The sequence below is a fragment of the Ambystoma mexicanum genome, chromosome 1p (assembly GCF_040938575.1).
Source record: "Ambystoma mexicanum isolate Mex_15411 chromosome 1p, UKY_AmexF1_1, whole genome shotgun sequence".
NCBI lineage: Eukaryota > Metazoa > Chordata > Amphibia > Caudata > Ambystomatidae > Ambystoma > Ambystoma mexicanum.
In genome coordinates, this window is record NC_090921.1 from 682,919,367 (window position 1) to 682,937,651 (window position 18,285).

At 47.9% G+C, this 18,285-nt stretch overlaps 1 protein-coding gene across 7 annotated transcripts in view; it reads right to left on the reverse strand.

Annotated features, from left to right (window-relative positions):
* The window catches only part of SEMA6C (semaphorin 6C), a 471,162-nt gene that overhangs the window by 55,736 nt on the left and 397,141 nt on the right, over positions 1 to 18,285 (reverse strand). For all 7 annotated transcript variants that reach the window (XM_069649822.1, XM_069649813.1, XM_069649807.1 and 4 more), the window contains 4 exons: positions 17,758 to 17,880; positions 15,471 to 15,559; positions 8,118 to 8,335; positions 1,618 to 1,749 (listed from right to left, as the gene is read on the reverse strand). In XM_069649822.1, the coding sequence (XP_069505923.1) occupies positions 1,618 to 1,749; positions 8,118 to 8,335; positions 15,471 to 15,559; positions 17,758 to 17,880 (562 nt within the window). The remainder of the gene's footprint in view (positions 1 to 1,617; positions 1,750 to 8,117; positions 8,336 to 15,470; positions 15,560 to 17,757; positions 17,881 to 18,285) is intronic.

Genomic DNA, 18,285 nt, shown 5'->3' on the forward strand with positions numbered 1-18,285 from the left:
GCAAAGCATAGTGGGTAGGCAAATGTGCTCAATTGCAAGCCTTTCGGGCCAAAACATTTGTCTTTGTCTTCAAATGACTACTTGATGACCAACAGCACAGCATGTGTTATTTCGCTGGTGGGTTATTTTGAAAGCACATCTGCGTTTGCATAATATGTTAATTAGACTCAGATTGAAGAATGGCAACTATTTTTGGCGAGAATAGAGAGTATGTTTGTTGGGTAAACTTAAATTCTGTCAAGATGTGATCTTTAGTATTGTGTAACGCCGTACTTGCAAAATTATAGAATGACAATTGTACGTACGTGTGTGATTAGACCCAATTACAATGCAAGGAATCATATCGATTGTCTCCTCTGCTCTTCCATTTGCTTCTAACGATGAAGAGATCTGCTGTGCGCTGGTTTGGTCTAGAGTCCCTCGAGTTGTGAGGAGATGTTCACACAGAGACATTCCGCAATCAACAACGCCCCAGATCAGGGGATAGAAATGTACAGGAATCTTTACAAAGCATGTTTGGTGATCTTTTCCCCCGTTTCTTCAGCTGGTTACTTGAAGAGCCCTTTTTGGCAAATTGCCCAGCCTCCCCTATTGTTATTGTTATTGTTATTTTGCACTTATATAGCGCCTTATATACCATTGGTATGGTCTGAAGGCGCTGGTAGGTTGAACGCCCTTGGGAACCGAAGTTCAGATCAGTAGAGAGAGTAGGGAGAGTCAAAAGGTGCGTGTGAGCACCGGATATGTGTGCAGCTTGTGCGGTACACGTGTAATAGCTGCTTCTTATCGGTAGGTGTGGTGGTTGAGAGATCAGGAGAATGTGTTCGTTCTGGCAGGATTTATCCGGAACGGATGTGGCTGCGTTAGGCCTGAGGAAAACGCCTGGCTGGGGGTGTGAGACCAGCAGTGTTTACATAGAATGATGTGGAGTAAGTGGTGGATGTTCGTATGAGAACAGTTATACCGAATGGTGTCATAGTATCTCTGTGTTCTAGTTGAGTGGTGATGTAAAGGAGAGAGTAAGCGTGGGGTGTGGTGTGATGGGTTATATGCTCTTTCAGTGTGCAAACTTCTAAATGCAACTTTCCCAGAGAGGGAACTGGGCGAACTTCTAAGTACAATTTTCCATACAGAGTCTATTGGGAACACTTCTAAATTCATTTCGTCAGAGAGGGTATTGGCACACTTCAAGTGTAACTCTCGCAGAGGCTATTGGGTACACTTCTAAACGCAGTTTTTCATAGAGCGTCTACTGGGCACTCTAACTTCAGTTTTCCAGAGAGGCTATCCCCCTTGTACCTCTGAATCTTTACCCACTATGACTTGTAAAGCGCTCTGTTGCTTCCCAAAGCAAGGTCCAATCAATAAATTACCTAACAGTAAAAAGCGCACATTTTCCAGATATCCTAGTGTTCAAGCTAGACAGAGACCCCCTCCGCAGCCTCGATTGCCGACGTGATATCCCATACGTCAAAACCCTATTACAGCTCCTGCTCATAAGTGGCCTTGACTGCCACAGTATGTAGCAAAAATATGAACAGGTGAACTTGTACTTGTCACAGTGTTTGCCTGCCCAGTGTTACCTTCATATTTATGGGGTGGAGAGAGGTTACTTACCTAGGTTTCGGGACTTTTTCCTCAGGAATTGGCGTCCAGGCAGATTCCGTGGTCTTTTGCTCCTTGAACCTGCTGCTGAACACCCTCTCAATGTCATCCATGTAGAAGGCGCAGACTCCTGAGCCGGTAATGCTGTGAAAGACAAGGAATGCAATGGGATGAGCGGAGGCGGGGGAGGGGTCAATGAAAAAAAAGGCGTTTCAAAACAAAGTTCAGCCTTCTCTGTGACAACCATGTTAGTATCTCTGTCTGGGGGCTGCCTTCCATCTGGTGCTTTCAAAGGGCCTACTACATTTTATGTGACAGAAGCCTTGAAGTGATCTTTCTGGAACTGCGTTCTAAGGCCAACCAATAATCTCACTCTCCATGGGGTGATGTAGAAAAAAATGGTGAAACAAAATCTGCCCAGGGTTTTCACCACCTTGCCCGGATTCTTTTCAGATTCCTTGCAGGCAAGGGAATAAGGGTTTTTGGCACCATGCAAGGAATCTGAAAGCCTGTTCGTGGGGATGGAGAGACTGGGTTTCTGAAGATTGTACCCAAGTTCCCTACCACAGGAAAAAGCAGGCACAGTCCGGATAGATCTATTAAAAGTAACAGCGCCATGTTTATCATGGCATCCGCCATTTATGTTCGCTGCCATGGGTGCATCTTCGCAATGTGGAGAAGTTTGTAGATTCACTGTGTGTAGCAGTGAAAGGATCCGGAACCGGGGGTCCGCAGGGGTTCCTGTGCCTTCCACTGCTGCATGTGTTGAATAATGAGAATCTGGTGGAAAGAGTCCAGGTCGGTTAGGCAGAATTATTCAGGCTTGTTATGGCAAATTCTTCGGACTCTTCAGAATGAGGCCGGAATCTGTTGTCTAGCCGCGCGATGTGCATGAACCTCAGGTAGAAGGACGGGACAGGAATATATCGTGGCAGAGAGGCCTGGAGCCCAGCACTGCTGTGTGTGCATGTGCAGTTCACTCTTCAGCTTCCTCTCTTTCCACACCTGTCTTTTCTGAAATCTGTAACTGAAAATCAGACCAAGTACTTGGAAGGCTTCCTTTTGCAAGACACGGTTCTTACAGTGTCTCGGTTCTTTTGACTAAGGAACACACTTTAGTATATAATCTAGTATTCGGACAGGGTCAACAGGCCTGAGGTGCTCACACGATTACCACGGCTTAATTTGTTAAAAAGAATTAGGTGCAAGGGCCTAAATATTTTCTAGCACTCCTGCGACACTGAAGCTGGGCACCACTGCTGCCACCACCCATAGCTGCTCCACACAGTGTCAACATATCTGGGGTTCCACTACGGCTCGCACCTGCTCATTGTGGTTGATGGATGCACTGGCTATCACCACTTCATAATTCAAGTGAGTCCGAGACAATAAGTGCCGGGGCTCAAGAATGAGTCCCAGGGCTGAGCTCCGGCAAACACCCCCACAAATGAAGCATTGAGGATTACTAAACAGAAATAGCTGCAATCTGCAACAATCATTAGAAAGGTAAACAAAACATAGAAAAGTTATCAGTACAAACATTTTAACTGAAAAAAGGGGTTAGTAAGGGTTGCTCCGACATCAGCCCTAGATTCCAATAAGTCTTTGAAAATGGAATTGGAGGCCATAAAGAGCCTCAGAATACGATATGGCTGGAGCGGAGTGAGTCACCTGTCAGCTATTCCTGTCTCTTAAAGGGTCCTGGGGCCGAGGCAGAGTCAGTCTCATATCAGGCCACGTCTGGAGTACTGCGCCTGATGCAGAACCCATACTGTTGGCCACCTGTTGAGTTGATCACCCGCTAACATAGGACTGCCTCTGCCCTTGCCCGGCGGCTTCCCAGAGGCACCGGACCGGGGGGGGGGGGGATATGGAATTGCGCGGCTCCTTTATTGGCTGCTCCGCCGCTGATCTTTTCCACTCCACCTTCACACTCTCTGAGATTGACACTTGATATTCAGGCTGACCAACCGCCCTGGTATTACCAGCACAGGCCCGTTCACCAAGGTACTAAATAATTGCACATTTCGTCTTCTCCCTTAGCACAAAGCTGCCTATTTTACTGCAACTGTTAATTTAGTGGCCTTCCGTTATTGCGTTTTCGCCTTCCACCCTAGAGCGGAGAGGTAAATCTTGCGGCAAACTTTCTCTGCGGTTCCAGTTTATGGGCCTGCAGGGCCCGGCGTTCCACGTTTGATTTCCTAATATATTAATGGGTGCTTGAGTGTTTGTTTCCCCTCACAGGGTCGTATATCTCACCAATTGCTTCTCATTAATTTGATGTCGGTGCGGTTCGAGGGCTCCGCGCCCCCCTCCAGTGTGGACGACCATAAAGGGGAGCCGTCTCCTGAATTGTCAAGCTCGGGAAATAAAATCTTAAACGCTCTACCGTACGTAAAGCCGTGCTTTATATACTACAATCTCGCTCCCTGAGCTTCCCCCCCCGAGGCGCCGCCTCGTTCGCATGCCGCCAGCATCCGTTGCTACATTACTTCCAATTTTCCGGCTTGTGGAACTAGAGGAAAAGCCAAAAGACGATGCAATTTGCTTGAAAATTGCTGATCATTTCTGTATTTATTTTCAAAAACCTTGATTGAGCCAGCCCATTTTTCGGTCATAGCTTTAGGGGCAACAATCATACCAATGAAGCCATTGTCTGCTTACGTTATACAGCATTTCTACTGCCCCCTTGACCACCGTAGTGGTCTAGCGGCACCTGCACCCTGGCTGAACAATAGGCACATTTGTAGGAAAGAAGTCTGTTTGGAGCCTGTGATGCCTGTACATTGCATTTTAAGTAGAGGACGGTTGGACAGGTTCTTCTGTCCTAGTGCCTGTGTCAACAGCCGCCCAGATCCATCATCTGGAAGAAACTGTGTGGGCGGGAAAGGCAAGATGGCCAGTTCTACGCACACTTACGCTGCATTTGAGCTGGCACTCTTGTGGGTTGTAGGAGCAAGGGAATGTCAACCACGTACAAAGTTCAGCAGTTGGGATGGATGGTGCGAGGCGGACTATGGGCCTCATTACGAGTTGGGCGGTGCAGGTTAAATGTGGCGGAATTACCGTATACCACCACATTACTGCACCACCCAACTGCGAGTCAGGCGGAAAGTTGGAAGGTTCACCTCCAGCTGTGAGCTGAATTAAATACGCCATCTTTTCACCCGATTTTGCCAGAATTACTGTTACAATGAATGCTCTAGTAATTCCACCAAAATGCCCCATGGAGTCCAATTAAATGGGGGACTAACCACCACTGCCACTTATAATATGGTGGTAATACTGCTGCACCAAGTAGCGGTAACAGTAATTCAGTTTGGTGGTATCTTCTCAGATTTACCACTGAGATACCACCAAACTTATAATGAGGCCCATATGCCTTGTGAATATGACAGAAGTTGGACTGTTACATTTTTGCCCTTTCCTGAATTCATGATTGCAAGGGGCGGTGAAGGGGTATTTTTCAGGTTCGGTAATGAGACAAGGATCCTTTCTCTCCGTCTGAACTGGTTTTCAGTATGCCAAATTCCTGTCAATTATAAGTTTCCAGGTTCTTCTGCCCCTCTGTACTTTGGAGTTCCCATTTCGGACTGCAGCCAGCAAGGCTATTGTAAGCGCCAGACCAGAAAACACAAACTATATTTTCATCTGGCTAAACGGTCAGTGATGGTTGTCAGAGCACATAGAGGTTTATAGGTAGAAAGGAAGCCCTTGGATTAACACATGCTAGCAAAAAAGTTCTGAATGGGTTCTGTGGACAGACATGACAACACTCCTTATCAATTGTTGAAAATCAATGATCCTGTAGGTCGCTGTTCTGATTCGTTATTACTTGCTGGCTTTGCACTCTGAGGTAAACTGCACTGAGAGTGGGCGTGTGTGGCTGGCCGACATAACATGGAGCAGACGTTGGGGGGTTTGGGGTATGCAGGCGAGAGTTGGTGTGCTGCTGCATACTGGGACCTACTGTGCTCCATCCCCACCTTTTGCCTCTCCCTGGCGTGATGCAGTTCGTGGCAGTGCCCTGCGGTGCAAATGTCCCAGAAACCGTGCATTCCATGGTTGAGGACCAGTTTTTTTATGACAACATAGATGTTTGCTTATTTCAGGCAACCGTCTCATGTGTGAAGGCACTGATATCCGGGGAAAGGGAAGGGATGTCCAAATGTTATGCAGCCAATAATGTCCAGAGGGTCCTTGTCCTAATGTCCAGAGGGCCCTAACTATGCAACATTTGGTGCAGATTGATGAATTGGTGTGGAATTGTATGAGGAACAATGTTTCGCCCAAGCCACAAACCCACAAATGTAGTTTTGTTGCTGGAATCCAGGGAAAGGGGAGGGGTGTCCAAATGTCATCTAGCCAGTAATGTCCAGAGTGTCCCAACAGGTAACAATGCACAATTTGGTGCAGATTGGTGAAAAGGTGTGGAATTGTACAAGGTACAGGGCTTTGCCATGCCACAAACAAACCCACACATTTTCACTTTTATAAATATAAACAGTGCTGAGGTGCAGAATGAGCTGCTAGCTAATGCACTAGGACCACAACACCATCCTGCCCATCCCCCACTGCTGAACATGCTCTTCCATACTAATAAACCACAGCCTTCTTAATCACTGTTCCATCACCAGCTGTGATGCAGGAGTCATCAATTTGCTGATGCATAGAGTCCCCCTGGGTGATCATATCCATATTTCAGCTGCGATGCATGAACTATTGAACTGCTAATGTATCTGTACGCCTTTGCGTCCAAACGCTGGCTGGGATGCGGAACAATCATTATACGAGCATGTTGGGACTGATTATTGTGCCGAACAGCAGCTCTGGGGTGAGACCTATGGCTGTAATAATGTGCTAGGAGGGAGTTATTGTTGCCAAAGTCCAGCTGTGACGTGGAAACCACCATGTACTAATAAACTGGGACCCCTTTTAGCATCACGCCATCACCCTGCTGTAATGCAGGAACTGTGCTGTGCTTATGTACAAAGACTCCCTGCCTCTCCACACCCAGCCCAAAGCATTGTCTCCAACCCCCTGCTGGAAGGTAGGAACCATGGCATTAAATTCTAGAAGTAGAGTTTTTGGTGTCCTGAAAGTATTCCAAACATGGGAGCACACTTGAGATGTACAACAAATCTAGAACAAAGATCAGGTTTAATGTTTCTGCCACTGGGATCCAGAAAGCTCCTTTTAAGCCACTAACGCAGCTTTGTGGAGCCAAAGATCAAAGTTTACAGAAGGAGAACGGAGGATCATCTGTAGACCCCAAATCATGACCATGATCTTTTAACTAGCACACGACTAATAGTCCTGTGCACCTGAAAGCAAATCTGAAGAGAGTTCAGGACCTAAGGCCATGTATCCACAGAGACTGCATTTGCAATCAAAAAGCAGCACTTAATGACCCTCGGCCAATCAAAGTTTGAAGACAGATCCAGGAGGGTTTATTCAGTGGCATCCCACAATTCTGGGTCAACCACACTTTGACATGCCTGGGGAGCCTAAGTCATGGGATAGAAAAATGACATGTTATTTGGCCAATCAAGCCAGTGAGAATGTAGTTGTAGACGCCAAACCCTGAAATATCTGACAAATCTTACAATCTTTACCCAAACGTTCCATGGGGCCGGGGGGACAGATCTCCTAAAACTGGGATGCCGGAAGGCTTCACTATCCACAGTAAATTAAAACAGCATTAGAAGCACAGGAATGGTAATTAAACAATGTTGTAAGGCCTCGCGAGTTTTTTAAGAACCTATTCAAAAGAAGTCATCTTGTGACCACGATGAACACTGGATGGTCTAACAATTTTTAGACAAGCCACGTCCAACACTACATCTGGAGATCTCAAACGGTGGAATGGGAAGGTCTTTCAATCTTTCACCAAAGAGCGCATTAAGAGCCATTTGGAGACCGTAATTTGGAGACCTCAAACTACGGCAAGGAAAGGTCAAATGACCCTAGGCTATTTCACCCTGCACACTATGGGAAAGTCTGACGGTGCTCATCCAACTAACCCAATGAATAGCCATCTGTTGACCACAAACTATGGGTTCCATGTGGAAAGCGTGCTGCCAAAAAAGGCTGTTTGCACAAAAAGTTGCATCAAAAAAGGCTGTGGTGTGGCATCCTGCAATCCATGTAATGGATGCAGGGGGACAGCCCTGGAACCCCTGGCCCATTATACTATTCAAGGGGAGCAGGGGACACCCCTGCAACCCCGTTTGTGCAGTATAATGGAGACACTTACCAGGTTACACCACAGCCTTTTTGTTGTGATTCTTTTTGTGAAAACAGCCTTTTCGCCAGCGACCTTTTCAATGGATACCAAACTATGATTTGCAAAACTCCCTCAATTAGAGGCCAGGTGACTCAATGTGATGAACTAGAAAAGCAACCTGTTGTGCGGGATGGGCCCACAATCCCAGGCCATTTACATATGAAGCCCTCCTACCATTTTGTGATGCAATGCATTAATCATCTCATTCCCTAGGCCGGATAATTACCTGTTGGCTTGTGTGCCAAAGACCCCAATGACCGCAGGCCGGCTGTTGACCTCCAGGATGTCAGTGACAGACTGCAGGACATCGAAATAGAAGAAGGAGTCGCCTGGGACGGAGCAGTTGAGACGTGCCTTCTGGAAAGATGTCCAATACTTCTCCAGCACCCGGGGGGAGCCGCCCATGTCGTTCTTACAGACACGAGCCACACGTGAAAAAATTACCTAAGGGGAGAAGAGAAGGTGTGGAAATTGGGATTACGGCAAGAGTGAAGGAGAAACAAGAGAGAAACGAAGAGGGAAACGGGCATAGAAAGAAGGTAGTGGGCAAAGAGTGGGTTTAGACTGTACTGTTGCTTAATGTACACATTTCATAACTTAGCCTTGACATTACATATTTTCAATATTTCAGGGATGCGACATAACTCAAACATGGGTGGACTGGGAGCTAAAAGAGGCCCTGGAAATAATTACTGGGGACCAAAAGAGGCCCTGGAAATAAAGTTCAAAGTGGCCCCATATGACACATTTTCAGCAAGCCCAATGCTTTTCCTATGAGAAAATTTGGAAATACCACACAAAAGAGGCCCAGGGTGCAGAGGCCCACCGGGAAATCTCCAGAGTTCCCTATAGGCCAGTCCACCCCTGAACTCAAATGCTTTGAACAAAGGTTTGGCGCCGAGGACTTCCAGCTGCTTCCCAGGCCACGCCCCCAGGCTCATAAGCCTCCCTCCACGTCCCCGCAGCGGTGAAGCCCGCGGCGGGGCAAGGGCGCGGTGTTTGGCGCCGCAGGTGTTCGGCGTTCATGGTGGGAGGCCCTTTCAAGGCGCGGCTGGGGAGCAAGTAAGTGCAGGAGAGTGCTTCTGTGACTGTGCCCAAAGGAGTAAAGGAGTAAAAGCCTGGAACTGTTTTGTGTTTGAGGTCTTGGCTTGGGGGGATCCGCCATGCGCCTACTAAAGTCATTAAGGTCCCACAAGGGCCATGTTGTACTCAAGAAACCCTCTCCCACCTTGCCTCTCACCCCACTCCTGAGCTGCTCTGAGCCTGCCCCTTCTAGTATTAAGCAGTCATCAGCACGTAAAATTGTGGTTATTAAGAGACTGAGCCACCAAGGAGGAACAACTGGAGCCAAGGCCCTTACTGCAGTCTCCTCGCTCATCGACACTGCCCCTGTTGTCGGGGAAGGGACTTCTTCTAGCTACCTCACTTCTCCCTCGCCAGAAATAGAAGCCCAGCAAACTCTCCAAGACATAAGGGACAGTAAAACTGATCTGGAAGGTCTTTGTGCTGGAGGTGATAGAGAGGCTGGTGGTCAGGCTGGCCTGTCTCACCTACTTGGGGGAAGAGGGGCTATAGCAACTAAGGTGGTAACCAAGGAGCCATCTCTAACCACAGAAGTTACCACGGATGGACGGCTGAGTTTGGGAGACTTCGCAGACACAGCCCCAAACAAGGGCGGCACGTTAGTTTGTCCAACCCCCGCTGCAGGGGAGTTCCGGGCCCCCACTATGACATCTTGCCCATCATTTCCGCTTCCTGCCTTTGGTGAGCCATGCCCGGGGACGGAGGGGGAACTGGTTCGACATTCAGAGTTTACCAGTGGCTGTCAACCATCCAGCCTCTCCTTTGGCATTTCCCCTGGTACCTCATTGAATGCGTTTTGTCCAGAACTTGCACATGCTTCAGATGTTGTAGAGGATGTTGTAGAGGACTGCCACCGTAACTTTGGCTCTGGAATGGCTGTGGGTTTGTCCAGTTCCTCTCCTGCCCCCGTTCCCACAGAGGAGGGACAGCCTATCGAAGGCTCCATGCATAACCATCCCCTACGCTCCCGTAACCCTTGCAATGAGCAAGGGTCTTCATCCTGTTCAGTAGCCAGCCCTTATCCCCATCTCTCCCCACTCAGGTCCATCGATCGACCATGTAGTAGCACTAGCATTGACATTGGAACAGGTACTGACACCCCAGTCGGGGGTGTCTCTATACCTAGGGGGGCCGGCTGTAAATGTAATCAAGTGCTGGTGGAGCTAGCAGCTATCAGAACTTTGCTCTCATCCCTCTTAGAATCTAAGGGGTGGGCTTTGAGGGACGGGGTGCCTCTGATTACTCCAAACATGGGCAAGGGTCCCCCTGACCCTTCTTGGGTATATCAGGGGGAACAGGCTACCCTGAGCCCTGTAACTGTAGTTCCTACAACCGCCTCCCTTAGTTTGGGGCGGGGGAATGCGGGACCAGCAATTGCCATCAACCCCAGTGTAAGAAGTGCCAAATTGAAAGAGCCCCGCAGGTCGCCCGACCCCAAAGCAAAGCCTACCCCCTTGCGGGTCTACGTTCCACAAAGAGAGGGCCCACAATGTACCTACCCAGGGAAAAAGAGAGTGTATGGTCCACGGGGTAGTGGGGCTCCCTTCCAGCCCCTACCTCATTGTCAGTTCAAACACGCTAGGGTGTTCCTTCATGGGGTTCCCAAACTGGCGAGGGATGTGTATGAATCCAAGGATGCCCTGTTAAATAAAACCTTACACTGGCTACGGTCCACTAAAGGTTGTGCTTCAGTGCAAAGGGAATCCATGGTGGGTTGTGTCAGAGTACCTAGTTGGGGGAATCAGCCCTGGGATACTGTGGAATTGGCCTTTAGGGACCCGAGTGTAGCAAACGAAGTCCTGGGACAACGTGAGGGAGCAGGCAGGACGCCCAGGAGTGGGATCTTAATTAGTCCATATCCGGATACAGGGTCCGGGTGCACCTGGCGGCCAATTGTGTGGTCATCCCCACTGTCCGGCGCTAACCTTATCCCTCTGGGTCGTAATCGGTTAAGTACCTTGGTGGAGAGGCCACCGTAAAGGGTCATTTTGGGACAGAATTACGGATTTAATGAACTGTGGAGTTATTGTTTTTATTTGGGAGTAGTGATTGTAATTGCCTATTTGTGATGTTTCTGCATTTTTTTTGTGTTTGATGGATTTCTTTGAAAATCCGAATAAACTTGTTTGACTTGACTTTGAACAAAGGAATGTAGATGAATACCTTTCACTCAAACGGTTGGAAGCGTATGTTCAGTAACTAGTGAGAGAGTCAGGTTTAGACATTCTTAAGTCTATCAAGGGAGCATCATTTAGTTTTGGCCCTCTACTTTAAGGTGAACCACAAAGTCTAAGGTCAACTGGAGGCTTTAAAATAAAAGGTTTGTTATCAGGTGTCAGGAGGTACGGCAGGACTTGTGGTGTCTCAACTAGAGGTTAGTCTAACATTGGAAATCGTAGGATATGATGATATGATATATTTTATTTCTATCGCGCTCCTACACGAAGTGTTTCAGAGCGCGACAAGGCAAGGGAGGGGAACAAGGGAGAACAAAACGTTCTTACTAGGCCCCGTGACATTGAGAACATGCAAGAGGATGGGAGAGGGGGAGGGGAAAAGTGCATGGAAGGGGAGAAGTGGAAAGTGCGGAGCAGAAACAGAAAAATAATAATAAATAAATAAATAATAAAGACAACAAACAGTGGTAGTGCAGCCAGCAAGTGCTGGGTTTAAAGCAGCAGACAGGGTAGGACTGATAAGTGCAGGAAGAAAAGGGGGGGTCTGTATGGGTACAGATACAGACCTCAGTGCAAGGGGTGGCCCGGAGGCAGTGCGGGTCGCAGGGTGAGCAGGTTCCTGGGCCCGGCGGACAGACGGTGGCCAGGTGCACAGTGCCAGGAGAGAACAGATCAGCAGGGGAGAAGGTGGGCGAAGGAAGAAGCAAAGAGGAAGGTCTTGAGGTGCTTGCGGAACCAGAGATGGTTCTCCTCAAGTTTTAGAGTGGCATGGAGGCTGTCCAGAGGGAGGCACCAGCCGAAGACAGACCTACCCTCCGCCCGTTTCTTTGAAAGACGACTGACTTTGAGGGAGTTCGAGGTAGAGGAGCGAAGAGCTCGGGAGGGGAGGCATTTGCCGAGGGATAGCTGAAGGTATTTTGGACCCAGGCCCCAGAAGGCCTTGTGGACAATGCAGAGGGTTTTGAATTTAATCCTTGCATCCACTGGGAGCCAATGGAGAGATTTCAGAGCTGAAGAGATACGATCCCAGGGCTGGAGGCCAAGGACAAGTCTCGCAGTTCTGTTTGGATTCGTTGCAGGGGGCAGAGGGTAGAGGCAGGTAGGTTTAGAAAGAGGCTGTTACAATAGTCCAACCTAGAGAGAACCAGAGCTTGGCAGACCGTGAGCTTCTGGGGGAAGGAGAGGAAGGGTAGAATACCTCTGAGGAGGTGCAGTAGGAATTCTGATTTTTTAGAGACAGAGATTTGGGCGGAGAAGGAAAATGTGGAATCAAAGATGACATATTCTTAGCCATGCAGGTGGGTGTAGGAGAAGGGCCAAGCGAGACCGGCCAGAGAGTGAGGGGAAAGGACGGAGAAGGTCTGCCGATGAGGAGGATCTGTGTCTTGCTGGCATTCAGACAAAGATCACTGGCGGCACACCAATTTTGAATGGCAGTGATGCAGTCAGAGATGGGAGAGGAGGTGGTCGAGGGCAGCCTGAAAATTAGTTGAGTGTTGTCAGCATAACACTGGAAGTTTGAGCAGAAGATGGCAATGCAGCGGGCGAGAGTTGCCAGGTATTGGTTGAAAAGCCAGGGTGAGAGGTTAGACCCCTGGGGAACACCACAGATAGAGAGGGAGATAGATGATAGTAAGGACCCCAATATGACCTGGCAGGGTCGATCAGAGAGGAAAGAGGTCAGCCAGGCCAGAGCCAGATCGGTGATACCCAGGTTATCATGGAGATGGTTCAGCAGAATGGAATGTTTGTCCGTGTCAAAGTCAGACGAGAGATCAAGTAGGATGAGGACAGAGGGAATGCTAGAGTGAAGGTTGGAGAGAAGGTCTTCACAGATTTTCAGGAGAGCAGTTTCCGTGCTTCTGGCAGCTCTGAAACCGGACTGGTTGTCATGGAGACAGCCAACAGAATCAGAGCGACGGTTAAGCTTCAGAGAGGGACAGGCTTCTGACCCGCTGAGAGGGGACCTGGTGCCAACGATGTGCTTTCTCCAATGGTATAGCTCCAAAGTTCAATAGACAACCACAGTAAGAGCAAAGGCCTTGCATTTGGGATCACTCTGCACTTCTCCAAAGGTGATCTGGGTGGATGGTCACTCAAATCAGGTATCAACAGCTGTTTCCACACTCTGTTTCAGAAGATGTCAGAGGTGGTGGTTCCTGGGATCAGAGGTCTGTGATAGTAGTTCCTGGTGTTCCAGTTCCCTTATGACAGTGTATGAGTGGTTGTCATAGGAGGTTTAATTAAGCAGGAACGGTGGGGAGGTATTTGATGCAAAGAGTTGCTAAAGAAAAAGATCACCTGGTGCAAGATGAGCTTCAAGCTGTCTGGTGGGGGCACAGGTCTAGTGGAGGCAATGGTCTGGTGGAGGCAACGGTCTGGTACCAGAAGTTGGAGACGGGGTCCAGCCATGGCAGTAGAGTCATTCCTGAGAATTCACTTTGGGTCATGTGCTTTTATTCGCTTCAGGGTCCGTAGCGGCCAGAGGTTTCAGATGCAGTCAGATGGCATAGTGCTCGGGTTAGGTGGTCTCCTCTGTTCGTGCCAGGCCTGCAAAGGGAACAGGCCACAAGGCTTCCAGAGGGCAGTATGCTTTACAGCATAAGACTGGGGTTGTCCCACCAGGTCAAGGGAGGTGAAGTCGAGAGGAGACCCTCCATATTAATTGGGAATTGGGGCTGCAGAGGGAACCTAGGCTCCAATTCCAAGGTTCCATCCATTCAAACATTGTAGCAGCCAATCAGTGGGAATAGCCATATTTAACTCTGCAGGCTGCTTTTTTTCTAGGCTCCCCCATATATTCAGGGTTTCATCTTAGACACCATTTACCAACTGCTCATAGCTGATCCTGGCTGCTCATAGCTGGCCTAAGCCTCGCTCTTTGAGGCAGGCAGTAGCCATGACGACACACGGAGACATCTGCAGCCAATTCACTCACTCCTAGAAACAATGTCTTTGGACTTCGAACTTAAGGGAGACCTAGCGTATAACAGGCTGTTCCACATTAGGCTCACAAAATGTCTGCCACCAATCAGGGAAGCCCATACAACTAGCCATGCTAACAGACCGGCATGAGGAAAGCAGTGCTCTTTGCGTGCACTCACCTGGAGGGGCTTAGTGCTCCTTAGCGGACACTTATGGCATCACATCTCTAATGGCGTCTCTGATGAGAATTCATCAGCGGAAAAAGTCGGGTAAACCAGCTGGTAAACAGTTAATAATCACTGGAGCCTGCCATCAAAGCGGGACGAGGCTTTTATTTGACCAACAGTTTTGAGTGCAGAGCACAAACTTCATTTTTTTTTAAAGTTTGCATTTTTAAGATTGCATAGCTTGTAAAAACTCCAGCACTTTTAAGTCCATACATGCAAACATACATATTTCAGAACCATAACGTACACCGAGGTTGTAGCGATGTTAAAGTGGTTAATGAAATCCATGCACATTTTAAATACATTACATGCACAGGCAAGAGTGGACTGGATTCTCTTTACACTCTTACAGAACACGAGCACAGCACAGACACATTAGTTTCATCAAAGGAGGAAATGGATTTGGTTTCTGGGGGATTCATTGGCTTGTGTAGCGGTGAGTCAATCACATATTGGTTACGTTCAATTTCAATGCCGCCACACTCCCACGCCCCAAGTTGATTACATTATCTGCCTTGACCATCTTGTTATCCTAACAAAACTATTCATAAACTAGGGTACTTGGAAACTGAAACTGCTTGGAAGTAACCAGATGTTTTGCTGAGAAAGTCTGCCTCATACTTAGGAATATCGTGGTGGCTGCTCACATCCCTAGAACACACACACGTCCCCATTTTGTGTTACCGGACCTCCTGAGTTTGGTGAACTAACACCTGATAGCTATGCCGCTACCATATGGGCCTCATTACAAGTTTGGAGGTAGTCATGCCTGTGATACAGGCAGGCTACCTCCAAACTTGCGAAAAAATCCAGTTACTGGAGTATTCCGGCCCCGCCGGACCCGGTAATTGCCCTTTCGTGGGTGCCGGAATCAGGTGATCCCCATTCCCCTTTGAGCCCCATAGGGCCCAGTGGGAATGGAGATGCCTGTAGCACTGGCACCAATCATTACGGTGCCGGTGCTCCAGGCATGCTGTGCTCGCGGCTGCCTTTCATTCTGCCAGGTCAGACCTGGCGGAATGAAAGGCACCCGCGAGCACATCTCGGAGTTTGCCGGTCCAGATACAACGGTACCGGCAAGTTTACCGAAACCGTTGTATCCAGACCGGCAAACTCGTAATGAGGCCCTATGTCTCTGGCTGCAAGACAAGGATTTTATGAGCTTACCTTCCCCAACGTGGTGTACTCCATCGAAATCTCTCTGAAGAAGAAATAAACATGGTTTCCAAATTCAACGGCGTGCAGAAAGTGAGGTTCTGTGGGTTCGAAACAGAGGTCACAGGTGAATTTTGGAACCACTAAAAAAACTCAAGACAGATGGACAATCCTACAAACACACACACGCACCATGAGACGGAATGTACAGTGGACTTCTGGAAAAAAAACATGCAGAGTGAGAGATCGGTGCCACGCGTGGATTCTTGAAACGGAACCACACGATGAGACGGAACAAATAGACGAATTCTTGAAACACAGCCAAAAGGGCACTGGCGATTTCTGGAAACATTCACACCATTAGGCATGGGAAAAAATGCACTTTGTACGTTTCTGCCCTGTTCTTCCTTTAAGAGGCTTTTGAAACTTCACGTTCTGCGCGATCACTCCCAGACGGGGTAATAAAATAATAATAATACGCTTTTCTGAAGTACTTCATGCTGGATTCCTCCCACTTCTACACGCTGTAATAATATGTATGTAATATGCAGGATTTCCGGTTTTTTATCGACTTCGGAAGAATTAAGAGCTGACTTGGCCCTACTGAGATTTGAACTATGGGTTTTTAGTTAATGACGTAATATGTACACTTATGAGGTATCCTATTGCTCTCAATGTGCATTAAAATAAAAAAGAAAGTTTGGGTCTGATTGGAAAACACACAAAATGAAGTCGGAAATGCCCACAGACAGACAAAAAGCATTCAACTATTTCTCGGGAGGATAGCTCAGGGGCTACGTGCTCGCCTTGGAAGCAAGATGACACAGAGCAACACAGGTTGGATCCCTGGGTCCCCCGCTTAGAAACCTCTGGGTATCAAGCGCGTTATAAACAACCTATCATATCATATTTTGGACAAATATTATGAGACAGAAGTCATAGTAGGCGAATTCTGCAAGCATCTGAAGACCACACGACACCGTGCATAGGTACTTCCCTAAAAGACATGCACAGCACGAGATGACGGGCACACAGCAATTCTAGAAACATGAACAGCAGAAGACACAGGGAGGGCACAAGGTCGTTATGGAAGGTCACTCGGACGGCGAAACAAAGTGGAAAGTGCAATTACAGAAACATACACAAGTCGAGAGCTGGAGAATACAGCTATTGTTCGCAAATAACCATGAGTCTTTATATCGATGTTATTGCAGACAGTGTTTCGTAGAACTATAAATGATACCCAACATAATGGTGCCCAATTAAATGATACTAACAATCTATTGATCGTAATGGACCTTCGTACTGGATGGATTATTTTAGATTCTAAGCACTGTAATGACTGGTGCCACCATTATTAGCCACTTGCACTGAACTAGTTAACCCTGAATGGATGAAGGGCTGAGTCGGCCAGACTGGCGTATGGAATCGAAGCCCCACACACATGCATACATTCCGCCGGGCTCTCAGACGAGGTAACCACGTGCAGACTAAAAAACAGTGAGCACTAGTGACTTCTGGAAACACAAATATGCCGAGACCGAGCGCATGACCAACATTTCAAACACATTTCGAGAGGCCACATGTGATATTTTGTAACACATGCACACCACGTGACACAAGCCAATCCTGGAAGCACATTCAGCCCTCGAGATGTAGAGAGATTCTGTCAAAATACATAAAGCTACATGATGGTTGTAGTCCGAAACATCTGGAGAACCAAAGGTTTGCAGGCCCCTGGCATAAAGGGTAAAACTAAGGCACAGGCAAATCCACAGGCGAGCTCACAAATGATGCATGGACTATGCGAGGGAAATCTGAAGTGAATTCTGGAAGCATGCACCATAGGAGCCGGCATGCGTAGGTGTATTCTGGAAATACAGGTAGGTCATCAGCCAGTGGCAGGGGAGAATTTGGAGTCACATGCAGCCCTGGAATAGAAGGGGGTCAGTGAAATATGCAATCACAGACCGCAACAAAATGAAGGGTAGCGGTGAATTCTGGACATGACGAGGGCGGCGATCACATGGTAAATGGTGTTTGTAGGTGGTGAAGCTGGTCAGGATTACAGTGTGTCATCCTGACAAGGCTTTGGGTCAGTAGACACAATATCATTGTTTACACTGCACTCAAAATGTGACTCCACAGCCTCCAGCAGCTCCCATCACGTCAAAGCTCACCATCGCCCAACCCCATGTCTGTCTGTAGGTCCCACAGCTGTTACCCAGTGCGGCCTCTTCACAGTTTCTCCTCACCACATAGACCACCTCTCACGCGCCCAGGACTCGCGTTCCCTCACCTTGTAACCATTTGGAATCATACTTGACAGTCCTCAGCACCGGGCTTTTTTCTCCCAAACTGCGATAAATGACTGCATCACTAGCCTGGAAGTCTGCCACAGTAGCGGAGTAGAGGTTTCCATCTGTGGATGAAACAAGGGAGAGAAGGTCAATGTTACTCATCTGCAACACTATTTTTTTTTAAAACAAAAATTATTAGATTTTCAATTTATAACACATAGAGCAGTGATGATAAAACAGTTCGGTGAAGTTCTTCCTGAGTACATTCAACAATCATAGGTATAACAATAGGTCATCTCCTAGAGCCATTGAACAATTATTAAACGATAATCGACCTTCCCCCCACTAGGTTTAACAACCCTATTACATAATCCAACTTAACTTGAGATCGAATATGCAACATATGGGGGTACCTTCGGGAAGTGTTTTGCCCGCAACAATGGGTTCTAGTTCAAAGTTCCGCTTGTGAGACTTTACAATACATTGCCTTCCCCGCTTCATCTCTCCGCCTATGTTTTACTGAAGCA